This window comes from Xiphophorus maculatus, chromosome 20, assembly GCF_002775205.1.
Source record: "Xiphophorus maculatus strain JP 163 A chromosome 20, X_maculatus-5.0-male, whole genome shotgun sequence".
NCBI lineage: Eukaryota > Metazoa > Chordata > Actinopteri > Cyprinodontiformes > Poeciliidae > Xiphophorus > Xiphophorus maculatus.
The window spans coordinates 6,858,612-6,874,858 of NC_036462.1; the positions used below are offsets into that span (position 1 = coordinate 6,858,612).

The following is a 16,247-nucleotide window of genomic DNA, read 5'->3' on the forward strand; positions in this document are numbered from 1 at the left end:
TTTCTAACAAATAAGAATGAAATCTAATTGGTTTAAATCTATATTTCAAAAATAAAAATCCCAATAATCTGACTACATAAGTGTCCACACTGTTTTTGTACCTTTTTTATTTAATTACAGCCTTCAGTGTTCTTTGTTAGCCATCTGTCAGCATGCTACATCTTGACTTGGTGATTTGTGCCTACTCCGCATCCAAAAGCTCTCCAAATTTATTAGAGTATGGATTTCCTGCCCACAGCCCTTCTTCCTATTTTTTTTGCAGATGTTGGACTATCTCTGGTTTGTGCCATAGTTTTTTTGTGTTTTCATTTATAAATGAAATCTCTCTTTAGAATAACCTTTCTGTCAGACAGTTGAAGGTTTGGGGTCAAACTATCAGACTTTCAGGGCTGTTTATAATTTTGTTCATCTTCATTAAACGCTACTTCAATTCAAAGAAAAGAATACCTCAGATCCTAATGCTGCCATTACCATACTTGGCTTTGGATATAGACTTATTTTGTGTTTGTGCAGTTTTGTTCTTCTGCCACGAGTATCTTTGGGAGCTGTGGCACTACAGCTCCCAAAGATCTTTCATCTGATCAAATAAAATTCTCCCATAAGGTTTTTAGATTGATGTTTTCTTTGAAAGAAAATTATTTTGTACTTTAGTCCTAATTGTGGTCCAGATTTATAGAGAATAAAAGAGATTGTCATCACAAGTGAAACACCACTACATCTTGTAGCTCTCAGCCTTTTTTCTGCCTTATCGATCAGTTTCAGCTTTGTCTTTTCAGCACTTTCAGTTCATCAATTAGTTTTTGTAATTATTCTAGAAATATTGATGACTGTCCTCAAAGAACAATGATGTGTTTGTCATCTGTAAAAAATGTGTACCTCTCTCCCAACTTATACATTTGAGCAGTTAGATCTTTCTAACTGTCATCCTTCCAAACTGTAGCTGTAGCTAAAATATGCAAATAAGCAAATGCCATTAAAATAATTCACTTAACTTCATTGGTTCATATCTGGTTCAACCTTTCCTTCTGCAGTGGCTCTTTTGGAGGAACATTCATTCACTATTAGATTTCTGGCTAATGTGACTCCAAGTTGAATCCTCTGATTGAAAGGATCTATTTCTGAGCTCATGCTCTTAAGTTGAGTTTGATGTTGAGGTATGAAGCAGATAAGGTTTTATTTCTGCTTTGATGTACCCCAAAGAGGTTCACATTATGCAGCACCCTTTATGTTATGTGAGCGGTCATAGAAAAGTCAGATTATAATCAACCACTTGTCTGCCAAGTCTGAAGAACTTCAGTGTTTAATTTTGACATAAGGCTAAGATATCATAAGTGTGTTTAGAAATCATGTTAACCATATGAACGCATACTGGCACAATTCAAAATCATACTATACTCAATGGTTTGGTTTCAATTTCTAAATCAATGAGTTGATTTTTTTTTCTTTTGCATTCTTACATTTCTAATTACTTTGTAATATGAAAAGTATATTGTATAATAGCTTGTATTTGGTTAAAATCTCTGTTTTAGGGCAGTTAGAATTACCAGAATTATTTCTATTCTTTGAATGCCAGAATAATGAGTTTTTCTCTTTCTTTCTTCAAATTAAAAACCAAAATGCTTTTCTGGATGTGGAAGAACCATTTGTATGTAGTGAAGTTGCTTCAATAATGTCCACATAATGTTATATACCATGATGTCATTTATTTTGCAAAGTTCACCAGTCCCTCCTGCAGCAATGCGTTCACACAGCATGATGCTGCCAGTCTGTAACAAGTTTGCAGGCTTCCCTGTTTTTTCCTCCAAATATAACAATAGTTATTATGGCCAAACATTTCAATTTTACTTTCATGAGAGCAAAATAATTTTTTTGTTTATGTTGTTTTTATATTGACGGACAGAAATTTGTCCTAGAGTGTATCTGGAAATTGGGATCGGTATTTTTATGTTTTTGGTCTAATTTGATGGGTTTTTTTTTTATAATTTATGTTTTTTTTATTTTGGATTAATTCACCTCCAAGTAGCCTTTCAGCCCCTGATGTTAATGAACTTGTTTCACTGTGTATCATGGGTGGTATGGCACAGAAAATTTAACTAATTTCTCTTTTGGACCAGTTTCATGTTTTACCTTCACAGGTTTACTTTAACATTAAGTTAAAAGTAAAAGTGTTGTACATTGTGATAGGATCACAGTTTTCATCAGCAGGGCCCTGCAACCGGCAGCTCAAGAGCCACAAGTGGCTCTTTGGCTCACTTAGCGATGAAATATTGCCATGGGTTTTGTTTTGTTTCATTCTGTTTTTCCATGAAAGAACAATGACCTCATCTGTTACTCCTGGTAAATTTGGTTTACAACCACCGTTGCTGTGGTTAATCATACTCTCTGCCACCATCAGCCAGCATCTTATAAGTCTTTAGCTTAGCAACAGAGGTTGCTATGCATATTTTGGACCAAAACACCGTCCTCTTTGGAAGACTCATCCCCTTTCTGAAGCAGTGTGATGGCAGGACATTTCCATATTGTTTTTATTTTTCATTTACATATAGCTGTTCACAAAGTGGTGCTTTCGGACATCTAGAAGTTCCTGAATTCTCTTCCTGATGTCTTTGCTGATTTCTTTCATTTTTCCCCATGAAGTTAAGGAAGAAAGCAGTTTGTACCTCAACTTAATTTCAATAAATCAATGACAATATTGTGATAGACACGTGATCAATATCAGCAGATAATACATCTGATAGAATATCCGGTAACACTTTATTTGACAGGTTGAGATTAAGACTGTATTGACATCGTCATAAACATGATATAACATCTGTCATGAACATGAGTAAGTCTTCATGAATATTTATGACTGTTGTCATAAAGTGTAATTCGGTAAATCATGACTTTTTTAATACAAAGTTAACATTATTCAAAATGTCTTCGTTATGACAGCTTGACATTAACCAAAAAATTATGATCTGACATAAATTTGTTATAAAGGTATTACTGATTAAACTTTAGCTTTAATAACATAAAGCTACATAATTTTTAAAGTTGCCAAGACACTTTATGACAACAGTCATAAATATTCATGAAGACTTACTCATGTTCATGACAGATGTTATGTCATGTTTATGTCGATGTCATGACAGTCTTATTTACAACCCGTCAAATAAAGTGTTACCAAATATTCAATATTGAATATATAGAATATTCACTAAACTCTGATCAGGAACCACATGTAGGCAGAGGAAAAACGGAAACCATTCAAACTTTCATGGCCTGCTAAGCTGGGTTGATGGCATCAACTCATTCACTCACTCTTTGGTTACCTAGCAACAACCTGTTGAGTAACTGACGCAGCAACAGTTTCAGGTTTTGCCTCACAATTGCTTAAAAATAAAAAACATGGAGTGAAAACTGTGACCTAACCAGGAAAGGTCACTTCATCAGTTTGGCAGGATTTCAGTTATTTAAAACAAAATCCAAATAAATAATCATCGATATGAAACACTTATGTTGTGATGCATTTTTACTGCTTCTTACAATAATGGTAATTATTATTAGACTGGTAATCTTAATGGATCAAAATGGGAATTATTTATTCAGATTTTAATGTTAGACTGTGGAAAACATAGCTGTAGTGTATGTAAATACCTGGATTCAGTTAAATTATATGGATCTGTTGAATGCACCTGCGGTGAGAGTGATAATTACACTTTGGGGTCAAGCATAAAATCATTCACAGTAGACTTTTGTGCAAGATTACCACCAAACATGGACAAATGTCTGTGGGAGTAATTTACCGATGTTGCATAAGAATTGCATAAAACTTGTTGCTTTAAACTCAGGGTGCATTGCTTTAAACTCAGGGTGCATTGCTTTAAACTCAGGGTGCATTGCTTTAAACTCAGGGTGCATGGGGTTTTGCTCCACTAAAGAGCTGTGGAGACTGAAACTCCTACAGCCAACCACTTTCTGCTACACAGCTGGTGCTATTGGGCTTCTTATGAAGAGTGGTACGATGAGAGCCCAGAAGGAGGCTAGAAATAGGAGAGCGTAGGAGACCGGCTCCAACAATAACCATCACTGTACAGATGTATTCACCATGAAGTAAGAATGGGATTCATTCTCTGAGTCTAATGCAGCAGATGACCTGTGTAATGTGCATTGTCTGTTGGGAAATGGCCTCTGCTACAGACTGAGTAACACGTTTCTCATCTTCCTGACAGGAAGTACAAGGTCAAATGACTGCATTATCATCACACAAGCAGGGAAGGATTTTTTTTAACACTTTGAGACTAAAGAGGGTTTTTATTTTCTCTCTCTCTTTCAGCTGACGTACCTGCCCCCACCGTGGGGCGACTGCAAGTCCACGGCGATGGACTCGGACTTCTTCAGCAGTTACAGCATCACTGCCTGCAGAATTGACTGCGAGACGCGATACCTGGTCGAAAACTGCAATTGCAGGATGGTTCACATGCCCGGTATCTTTCACACACACACACACACACTGCTTCTTACAAATGCATTTATCAAGCAGAAAAGTGCCTTCATGGCTGTTGTTTGTAAACTTATTGTAAAAGTGTCCGTGTGAAGTGGTGGTGACAGTTTTACTCGCGGAACCAACACATTCCTGGCAGCGGTCTTAGAAAATCACATACTTTCACACTCTAGTGGATCGGAAAACTCGACCATTTTCCCTTTGTGTTTGTGCAGTGATTAAAGCTGGCGTTTGCTGTCTACCTCTTACATTTAATCACAGTGTGAGATCTCACATGGCAAATTGAAAAGGGGGGCTTTGGCACAGAGGAAACATTTGGATTGGGACTCTGTTAAGTCTCACTCACCTGCCTCCCATCTAACGTCTCTGTTGTCAGTCACAGAGCAACCCGACAATCTGCCTGTCTGATCACCAGGATCATATGGTGCCTTGATGTGTGTTTGAATATCCTGAGTCCACAGGGAGCGAGATAAGAATCCTCCACCCACCGTTTTTTGCTCTGGTCCTCATCGTCCTTCAATCTTCCTGTCAGATGTGTACTTTTTAAGGAAAACTCCATGAATTATTGCCAATAGCAGGAAAGTAATTTCCTGTTGGTCCACAGCACCATGGCAGGTCTTTATTCAGTGTTGTTTTGATGGATTGAAATGAATGGCTGGACTTATAGAATGACATAGATTGCAACAATGTTGGCAGAAACTTTAAGCAGTGATAAATAATATCAGTTAGGAGACCAGATCCATTTTATGACAGTATCCAGTTGTGGAAAGTAAAAGTAATGACTCAAAGCAAATGTTTAACCCATTTTTAAAAGCTTTTCTTCTTTCCTTCACACTGTTGCTGCTTTTTCTTTTCCCTGCCTGTCCTTAGGAGATGCCCCGTACTGCACCCCGGAGCAGTACAAGGAGTGTGCAGATCCTGCCTTGGGTAAAAAGATAAACCAGCATGATGTGTGTATACTGTATATGTATCCCACTGTTCAGAGCTCTTGATCCGAGCTGATAACAGATAATAGTGTTCCTTCAGCATGATGGTACCACTGAAGCTTTCCTTTTCTGCCTCACCACCAGCTAAAACCTCTCAGGCCTTTCATGTCTGCTGCTTGTTTTCTTACAGACTTGCAATCTCGCACTCTTTCATGGCATCACCTCGCACGTTGCCCTGCTGTCCCTCTTGCTCTGTCAGCATGCGTCTGTCCCATTTTTTTATATTCTTTTAAAGGTCTCAGAGGTCGCCTCTACTTTGACGCCTCTCACTCAGCTGGCATTTTGTTTGTCACGCTGGAATGACGATAAATTAATCCGTCCCTGTCTTCTCTTTTTGCATCTCTGTCTGTTTTGCCTTCCTCTTCTCTCTCCATCTGTCGCCATCATTTTTCTTTTTTTCTTTTTTTAGATTTCCTTGTTGAGAAGGACAATGATTACTGTGTGTGTGAGACCCCATGCAACATGACTCGATATGGCAAAGAGCTGTCCTTTGTGAAGATACCCAGCAAGGCGTCGGCCAAGTACCTCGCCAAGAAATTCAACAAGACAGAACAGTACATTGCGTAAGTAGTGCTTTTTTTCAAATTTGCTGTGATGTTTATCCTGTTTGCCTCATTATCATTTTGATTATGTTCAGGGCAATTTTATCCTGCTGTCTGAGAGGCTGCTTCACTTGAAGCAGCTATAAATTGATCTTAGATGAGTTTTAAAATGCATTTAACTTCTCTGGATTATTCAATATCACAACTTGATTACTCTTTTGAGAAGTTTTGATGTTATGTCTAGTTTCATAAAGTGTGTTGCATCTCTTAGTGTTACTTCAGGTGTTTCAGTTCCACCAACTTAAGGTGTGAAGTTGAATAAAAAGAGTTGGGCAATAAATCTGTAAAAAATATACATCACAATAGATACATGATGAATATCAGTAAAATGCACTGGATATAGTTTGAGGAAAAGCTTTTTCCAAATAAGCAAGGTGGGTGGCATCAAAGAACTCACTCATTGGGTGCCTGCACAAGTTAAGTAACTTATGCAGAAACAGTTTTGTGTTTCACCAGCGTGCCTCATAACTACTTAAAAATAAGAAGAGAGTGGAGTGATAATAGAAAATCAGTTTTCTCTTATAAGACAGGAAATGTCACCACTTTGACAGTATTTCAGATATTTAAAGCAAAAAAAAAAAACTAATAAATAATTATCAATATTGACTGATATGATACATTTTTCAGCCATGTCGTCCAGCCCTGTGCATGTGATTGCCCTGCTTTACTCTGATACGGTTAATAAAATCATTGACCTTTAAGAGGTCAGGTACAATGAAATCACTGAACATCCTTCAGTGATTTCATATTTATTTGGCAGAAGTTTTGTGTAGCTCAGACTTTGATTCTCTTTGAATCTGACTGTAAAAGATTTGTTTCCAGCTCTGCTTGCTGCATCTGTTGACAGTTATAAGCGCCTTATTGTTCTGGTGCTCTTGGATCTTACAGCAGCTTTCGATTCGTTTAAAACACTTTGTTGGTATCCACAGTACTGAGTTGGCTTACTTCCTACCTGACAGATAGAATATTCTGTGTCATGATCAATAATTTATTCTCCTCCAGCATTCCTCTTTTTATGGAGTGTCACAAGGCTGTATTCTTGGTCCACTTCTCTTTTCCCTTTATATGTTCACTAGGTAAAGTTTTAGCTATACAAACTGTCCTTCCCTGATCGTGCAGATTACTGCATAGTAAGAGATATTAGTAAGTCAAGTTAGGTGTGACTAATGCGGTTCTCTCTAGTTTTGGACTTCATAACGGCTGTAAAACAGTGGATAAGAATAATTGATCATAAGATTGAATGTATTTTATTTGGTGACATTGCCACCTCTGACATCAGTGCTGTATCTTTAATAAAACTGTTAAAATCCTTAGGTTAATCTTTGATCAGGAGTGTAAATTGACTCAGAGAAAGATATTAACGTGTTTATTAGTTTTAGACTCTACACGATGTCCCTCTGTCTTCCCTAAGGCGACTTTAACTTGTCTAAAATGCGACTGAATGTCTTTTAACCAACATCTCTAGATGTGAACATGTCAGCCCTGTTTTATCCTCTGTACATTGGCTTTCTTTCCATTTTAGAATTGACTTTAAAATTTTACAATGCAGCAGTTACGCTGATTGAAAACACCTGAGTTTCTTCTTCATCCCTATATAAAAGTCTGAGGTGCTTTTGTTGCACAGAGGGAATATTGGACCTTTCTCTCACCTCGCTTGACCTCATGGGTTTGGTTTGCAGGCTTTGTTTGCTTGACTGGTTTAGTCTTGTTTGGTTAATTCAACTTCGTTTCTCACAGGATTAATTTTCTCCATTAAAATAAACATGTAAATATTATATCCTCATGTTCTTTTCCTTTTTTGTCACAATCACTCAACCAGGTTGTTCAGTGATTGTTTTTAAAGCTCATAATCATCTTGCACCATTTTATTTATCTGAATTTTTAAGTTTTTATGTACATGGGAGATTCCTGAGATAATTAAATAACCTTTTACTAGATTTCCCATGAACAAGGCTCTGATCCTTAAGTCTCAGATGAAGACTTATTTCTTGAGACAGACTTTTTATACCATGTGGCATAGTGATATTTTCCCTTATTTCTATTGTTAATTTTACTGGGTTTTTTTCTTTTTGTGTGATTTTTTTTACAATTAGTTACCTTAGCTATTGTTAAGTGCTCAATGAATAAATCAATCATCATTCAACAATGTAAAATGTATCAAATGTAAAGACCTAAGCCTAAGTTTGGATGCTCATCCAGCTGGATAGTTATACTCAATATTCTCTGAAAAGATTTGACCTCAAAACAAAAAATGAAGAACTGAAAGAGAAAGAAGGATGCTGTAACCCTCCAAAAGTTAACTACCCAAAAACAATAACTTCGGGTCCGCCACGGAATATGTTCTGTGAACTGTTAGTGAGCCTCAAAACAATTACCTGCAACTCAAGAGAGCTCACCCATTGAAAAATGATAACATTCGTGATTCCAACATCAAGACATTATTGAGCAACAAAGGTGTGCATATTGAATATCAACAAACAGCAATCCACCGCTGTCCCAAAGGAGCTGCGTATCTGCAGTTTAATAAAGTTTACACAGAACAAGCAGCGTCAGAAAATTGTTTTGGGGATTCACAACAGCAAAATAATGCAAACTGGTGTTTAGAGAAAGAAAAGAACAGCATAAAATACACTATTAGGACAACACAATGTACAGTATAATTAGTTTTAATTATCTAAAAGGTGTTTTTTTTGCACAGTCTCTCAACAAAATGGTTGGATATTAATTTTCTTTTTTTTGTATGGCAGAATATGTTTCTTTTGAGGTTGATGATTCCCTTAGATTACTTACTTACTTAGGTTGACTTTTTAAAGCTTTAAAGATTTTCTTTTAATTTTTGAAGTATGATAAAGAGCTCCAAGTGAGACTTTCAGATGATTAGTCAGTCAAGTAGAGAGTGTTTTATTTTCATATAGAATATACCAAAAAGATTAAAAGAAAGTTCAAGAAAATGAGAAGTGGGTACAGTCATAGCTGAATCTTTTATTCATCACTCCACGCTGTTGAGGGTTAGATAATTACTGCAGCACATGTAGCCAGAGTGCGACCAGAAAGAGAAAGTTTCTACATTCCCAGAGGACGGTTTGTTTAACAAGTGGCCACATTCCCAAGAAATGAACATTTGTGGAAGGGTCTTTGATATTCAGCCTGCTCTGTGCTTGGTGGTGTGAGACTGAAGAGTGTAAAGTTTGACTGTCGGGAACCTCACAGAGAAGGAGGCTCAGCTAGGCGAAAGCTTTGGTCCGCTGTTTGACAGCAGCTCTGATCAGATGTGGGTTAGGTTACTCACTGTCAGTGAGGAAGCATCGCTTTTACATCAGGGTGACACCTCACACAGGAGACCTACAGACCAGAGGGAAACAGATGGAAAATACCAGAAAAACTGTCAGAAATAAAACAAAAACCTCAATATATTCGACTAGGGACAGGCTGCCTATACTCCAGAGGCTATTAGAGCTATGAGAGTTTGACGTCTGTGGAAGTTTCAAATTTATAAGACGTCAAATCCGAAAGCATGAAATTAGTTAAAATTATAGTTTTAGGATTAATGTGAATGTAGTGAATAAACCTTTAAAAACTGAACCTAAATTAATGGAGGAAAACCATATTTTGTTACATAATAGCACAGCAGTTGGTTCCAGCTCTTGTACAGGGCTGCATTTTCTTTAGCATTAATTAAATAGTTTTAATAGGAACCAATGCAATCCAACCCCTGGAGAAAACAAGTGGACTCTGACCCAGACGCTACCCAGAAGCTAAAAGGTTTTAGTTCAATTAATGGCATCAAGATTAGCTGAAACATGGCCTAATTTAAACTATTACAATACTGCATTCTAATCGTATTACATAAGTAGTCCCAGAGAGGTCTGTCTATTCAGAGAGGCTCGTATTGCAGTTCATTTTGCAGTTCAAAAAGTTTAACAAGATCTCTTAAACATCTTTAGAAAACTGCAGCATCGGGTCATTGTGACTCTGTAAAGTACAAGAACTTATTGGATTCTGCAAAGATGTGCCCAAACCTTGCAACAAAAAAAGACAATGCAAAGTAGCATGCTTTTTTTTTTACATCTTAACTGCAAAGTCTTGCAGAACTACGATACCACAATACTATACTACAATTACTAGATGACCGTTAGTTTAAAATAATTGACATTTAAAGATACACATGACAACATTAAAATCAGCTGGAACATGGATAATCTTTGAGGGAAAACTCTTTCATAAATAGGTCATGGGGAGTCATGAAGGAGCTATTATTAGTATTAGGTCATGATATTTGGTTAGATTAGTTTGGTTGTCAGATCATTTAAAGGAGAACTGGCCATTGGGCTGCAGAATATTGAGAAAAGATGTAAAATGTGATAATATGGTCAATTCTGTGATAAATAAACGGTGACAGTGTCTTTTGGTTTGAGGTTCAAAGCAAATAGGCAGCAGATAGTACAAAATCTATCCAGCTTCTGGAGAAAATAAAATTTAATTTGATTTATCTGATATATGTGAAAACAACTGTTTCTGACTGGCATCTTCATGCTGCATTAAATAGCATAGAGCCTGAATACATGGCTCATTGACTAATGAGCTCACACTTATTGGAGATCAGGCAATAAGTAAGTTGCATACAGTGATATTGCAATGGCAATAAATGTGCAATAAATTTTGCAGCCCTAACTGGCCTTTCTGGCTAAAGTTTAGATTTATGGCCCAAGCCAGACCTAAAATTCGGGCTGTGTGTCGTTTTTTATACTTTACCAAGCACAGCGCATCGCACAATGCACACATCTTCTCTCTTATCAATCACACATCCCAGATGATTTCCACTTGACACCCTGCGGTTACAACAAGCGACAAAATGGAGCTGGAAGATGTTAAACAAAAACTAAAAGCAAGAGAAGTTACACTGCTTACTCAAATTATTGCTTAAGAACAAAAGCAGTAAAATCTTAAGAAAAGATCAAAACTCAAAAAGTCCTGTCTTCATGTCAAGGCTACAACCTCATCATGTCCACTCCTGGCCACTAGGGGAGCTGCTGTCCTCCTGTTGCAACAAAAATGTCTCGCCAAGCAGCTGAAGTGAACGATATGCAAAAAATAAACAAAATTAATAAACAAAATGCATCATGTTCATAGACTTTGTACATAAAGATAAGTGTGCTACTTGTTACTGGGAGACCGAGTGAACCTGTCTGGACTCCAAGTTAAATTTAAACTGTGTTGTCAAAAAAAAACCTTGAGTTTGTATTTAGTTAAGGAGATGAGAATGAATAAGTGTAAGCAGCTGCTGGATGTGGTATATAGTATAAATATACTATAGTTCCAGCACAGTTAATGAAAAACAGCTATAGACTGGTGTGATCCATTCAAAGTGTTAAAAAAACATACTTTAGATTTGGATTTTGTATTCATGTGTCCTTTTGATTACAAGTGCCAACATAAGCTGGCAGACCACAACTTTAAATCTGTGCTGCATGCTTTGGGGGATGTGCTGCATTTTATTCAGAGCCCCACCACATTCATAGGGAAATTTCTCAGATTTTCAGGAGACATTTTTGTGCAGATATAATAACTGTGGCAGTATCATTGTAACAGGATGTGTTGGAAAGCTGCAGGGTGAACTCCAGCTGCCAAATACCATAGAATGCACCAGGACCATGCTTGCCTTCACACTGAAATAAGGTTTTTCAAATTTGCCACAAACCAGTGACATTTGACTGGATTTAAAGATCCTAGAGACAGAGGGCTCATTCTAATCTGATGTGAAGGAAAGCCAATGCAACCCAAACATGGAATATTCTGCAGTTATTACTAATGATGAATTCCTCACATTGTAAAACAGACATTTTACAAAAACTAATCTACAAAGTCTCTGTTGCACTCAAGAAAATTCTGGGATTCTGAAGCAAAACAAACTATTGATGTAAAATATATATTTCATCATTTTGGAATTTGGCAAACAGAAGTCATTTTGTAACTTTGATCATCACTAAAACAGGAACACTTCAGCTATATTTAGTGTCAGGCAGTCAGAAAAATATGCACAACTGTTGTTTATTACGTCTTATATAAATATCTAGTTTCAACTATAGGCATGTTTTCAATGCTTTTCAAAGAGCTCTTAGTAAAATCAGTGCAGTTCAGCAACACAATTCAATATAAATATTTGTTGTTTTGCACCGACATCTCCATCTTTCTGTTAAATTTTGCAATGTAAAGTCAGCTCTTGGCTTCACCTGATCTTTTCAAAGAAAATCATTTTTTACTTTGCTCAGATTGAATAAAGTAGGATAGCCACTAGAGAATTTTTAAAACCTTCGAAGCGGTTTTGATCTAAAAGTATTTGGGGTCTGTCTTCCCCCAAGGAGAGGGAACTCAAAGAAGAAAAATATTTCTCTGTTTTGCCTTGGACCCTTAAGCTAATCCCTTTTGATTTTCTTTCCGCTGAAATCAAACAACTGTAATCATTTCCTCTGTACACCACGATGATCAGGCCCACTGAGGGAAAATTAGTTCGCTGTGGCAGGTCATCCGCTCAGCACGACACATCTGCTTTGGTCTGTGCAGAAATTGGAGTCAACCGTCCTCTTTGCTGACAGCCCGAGAGAAGCATGTGTAACATGTTGACGACTGAATGCCTGCCTTTCACACTTCTATTCTTCCCTTTCTGTTTGCAGTGATAACATTCTGGTTTTGGATATCTACTTTGAGGCGCTGAACTATGAAACCATTGAACAAAAGAAAGCCTACGAACTGGCAGGCCTTCTGGGTAAGGAAATGGCTGTCAAGTATTTTCTTGGGAAAAGATAACATGCAATGTGCCGCCTGACAGACGCTTTTCATCCGACATGAAGGCACAGCCAATGTATGCATTTTTATAATAGGTGTTCAGATCCCTGGCGATGTAAAAACTGCCTCTTTAATCTATTGTTCGCTTTTCAACTGCAGATTTTCAAACATCTGTGTTTTCTGTTGCCTCTCTCGTCATTCAGCCGTACAGATTAAAGCTGGAGCTCATGAATGCGGTGAAATGGTTTCCATCTAGTTTAAAGGCTTTCTCACTTTTCTTTTCAGGCGATATCGGAGGTCAGATGGGTCTCTTCATAGGCGCCAGTATCCTCACCGTTCTTGAGCTGTTTGACTACCTGTACGAGGTAAAATAACACCTGCCATCAGCTCCGACGCTCAACGTGTGCTCTAGTAATTAGTGAAATGAAAGTTTGAGATAAACAAGAAAGAGAAGCTGTTTTTTTTCTTTCTTTTTTCTTTTTTTTTACCACAGGGAAGGCATATTTATAGACGCATGCAATCATTGAAGTCACCTGATCCAAACGTGGGCTTTAGTTATAAAACAGGAAAATATTTGGATGGTTTCCAGAAGCAAGAAGAGAAAAAGTAACTCTATTCTTATGTGTTTGTTGTTTTTTTGTTGTTGTTGTTGTTGTTTTTTTAGGTGATCAAGTACAAGCTGTGCAGATGCATGAAGAAGAAACACAAAAGCCGCAGCAGCAATGATCGGGGAGCTGTGCTGAGCCTGGATGATGTGAAACACCATGTCAGTATAGGCTGCTGCCGAGTACTTTGACTGTGTCAGACCGCATTGCTTTGACAGGAGCTAGCTCCTTTCTTCTTTGTCTCTACTGGCCTCAATTGCCGGCAGTCAGGGTGGTGTTGGCGAGAGAGAGAGAGTGAGATAGAGGAAAAGCGATTGAAAGAGGCTAAAAGAGAGCGATGCAAAGAAAAGAAAAGCAATTGGGATGAGAGGGGAAGACTGAGAGGGAGTCGAAGGAGAGGAGGCTTGGGTTTAATCAAAGCAGCAGGACAGTACCAGCAGGGACAGGCCAGAATTAAAGCCTCAGACGCTGTGACAGCTTACTTATATCCAAGTGTAAATGAAACCGGCTCACTTTAATTGTGACTCAGAGCGCAGGCAGAGAAAAGTGGAAAGGCGCTCCTCCTCTGCTCCTGCCTCACTTAGTAGTCCTCCCTCTCCATCCACCTTCATTATTTTTCCAAGTATTGCTCAGGAATCTATTATCTCTCCGCTCCCGACCCAACCTGTTGGTCTTTTCATTTTTTTTCCAAAGACACTTTCAAGATTTTCTCACTCGTCTGCACATTTATGTTCCCTTTCCTTCAAAGCCAATCATCTTTCTGCTTCGTTCTCGCTGCCATTCCAATTTCTTTGTCTTTTTCTCTTCAGGCTCCTTGTGACAACCTGCGTACGCCGTCTACATATCCTGGGAACATGCTACCTCACCATCCGGGCCAGGGCAACTTTGAAGACTTCACCTGCTGAGCAGACCTCAGTAAAGCCTCACCGTGCGTGTTATGCAACCAAAGCCGACCGTACAGCAACAAACTTTCTGACGCACAGACAATGAAGAGCTGATGCTGATGAACAAAAACAGAGGCATTTTTTTTACATAGAAACTGAGAAAGAAAAATCAATCAAACACGATAAAAGATTTCCATCCAACGGCCAAGTAAAAGAGAGAGTCCTGAATATTAAGAAGTATATTTTGATCTTTAGAGAAACATTTCATGCAGCGGTCCAAACTCTTTTGTGTTTTTCCTCTGGAATACTGCCACAACAGGTACTGGCGGAGAAAGTTTGCCAACAACAACAAACTCTCTTACAGGAATAAAGGAAAAAAAGAAAAGAAAAAAACATCCATGGTTACTGGAAAATGTACAGGAATTTCACCGCAAACAGAAAAGAGCCTCCATGCCTCTATGTGACACAACACTAACCCCCTTGCCCCTCCCCCACCTGCTTCTGTGACGATCCTCAAAATGCTTACTCCACTGTACATGTAGCAACACAAGGAAAGGTTTGAGAATGTATCTCTGTTCATGCCTGATGGGGAATGGGTGGAAAACACAACAGCAGCACAGGTGCAACATTGACCATTTGAAAAATGTACTGGTGAAAATTTCAGGTCTCATCGTCATGGTAATGCATGCTTGTATTTGTCCAGTGCATGTTTTTTTCTTTCTTTTCATTTCTACTTCTAGTTGATTTTTATGTCTTTATATAATAAACATATATAAATATATAAATATACATTTACATTGTAATTACCAAGTCTGCCTCAGTGATAAGCAGGTAAAAGGAAGATGATGCGTCTCTTATATTTCTGTGTTTTTGCTTATGTGTGTGTGTGTGTGTGTGTGTGTGTGTGTGTGTGTGTGTGTGTGTGTGTGTGTGTGTGTGAAGTGTGTGTGTAGGGTGTCAAACATAATGCCCAACCAGATGAGTCTTTAATTGTGCAACTCTCAGTTTTTATGTTAACTTTTTCACATGTGCCAGATGAGTTGAAGAATCTTTGCTCATCTTCATTTATGCTTATATTGACCTCGATGAGAGGTGATAAAAAAAAAAGAATAATATTTTTCTTTTGGTTCTTTTCTGAACTTTTTATTCATGAATTACTTGCGGTTCTGTAGGGCTGTTAGGAATTTCCTGTATCTGTGTTCTAGTTGCAAAAGTCTTACTGAAGCACAATATTGCAAGTACGTAGAGGTGATATAACAGAAAACGTACTATTCTTGATATGTCATGTTTTTTTATTTTTGTTGACTTTTCTTTTCATTCTTTCATGTCAAACTTATTTAGTTTTGTCTGACTGTCTCAATCCATTCAGGTTTAGAGGCCTGTCTATTTAGTTATTGATGCATAAATAAAATGTAACTATCATTTTTGAAATTTGTCTTGGGAGGATTTCTTCTCAGTAGCAAATTTACTTTCAGAAGCATTTATATGCTCGAGCGAACAGAGGCAAAATAATGTATTTTTCATCACCAAATAGAGTGAACATTCATTTTTAATCACAAGTAGCTCTTGGAAAATCAGATTAAGCGTCATCAGGGGCTACCTCTAATCATGTAATCTGGAGTGTTTCCTTACCCAACACTTTCTTTTAAAATAAGTCAGCATTAAGGGAAAAAAAAACGTTTAAGGGCAGGAATGTGGTACCAAGCAAGATATTGCTTATCTCTGTCAAGCATTCATTTGAAACGCTGCAAGCCACAATGTTGGTGTTTTTTCCAACTCATGCCGTTAAAGCGTAATTACACTTTCAGTAGTTAGATGACAAAAGGACGGATGGGAAATATCTTCCACTGCCAGTTTAAGTTTAATCAAGACTGTCAATCAACCAGCAGCTCAAAATTCTG

At 37.7% G+C, this 16,247-nt stretch overlaps 1 protein-coding gene across 2 annotated transcripts in view; it reads left to right on the top strand.

The window, feature by feature from the left end:
* The window catches only part of asic1 (acid sensing ion channel subunit 1), a 188,307-nt gene extending 172,530 nt beyond the window's left edge, over nucleotides 1-15,777 (top strand). For both annotated transcript variants that reach the window (XM_005807554.2, XM_014471920.2), the window contains 7 exons: nucleotides 4,319-4,469; nucleotides 5,357-5,413; nucleotides 5,882-6,035; nucleotides 12,746-12,837; nucleotides 13,143-13,222; nucleotides 13,522-13,623; nucleotides 14,272-15,777. In XM_005807554.2, the coding sequence (XP_005807611.1) occupies nucleotides 4,319-4,469; nucleotides 5,357-5,413; nucleotides 5,882-6,035; nucleotides 12,746-12,837; nucleotides 13,143-13,222; nucleotides 13,522-13,623; nucleotides 14,272-14,367 (732 nt within the window). In that variant the 3' untranslated portion in view covers nucleotides 14,368-15,777. The remainder of the gene's footprint in view (nucleotides 1-4,318; nucleotides 4,470-5,356; nucleotides 5,414-5,881; nucleotides 6,036-12,745; nucleotides 12,838-13,142; nucleotides 13,223-13,521; nucleotides 13,624-14,271) is intronic.
* The last annotated feature ends 470 nt before the right edge of the window (nucleotides 15,778-16,247 follow it).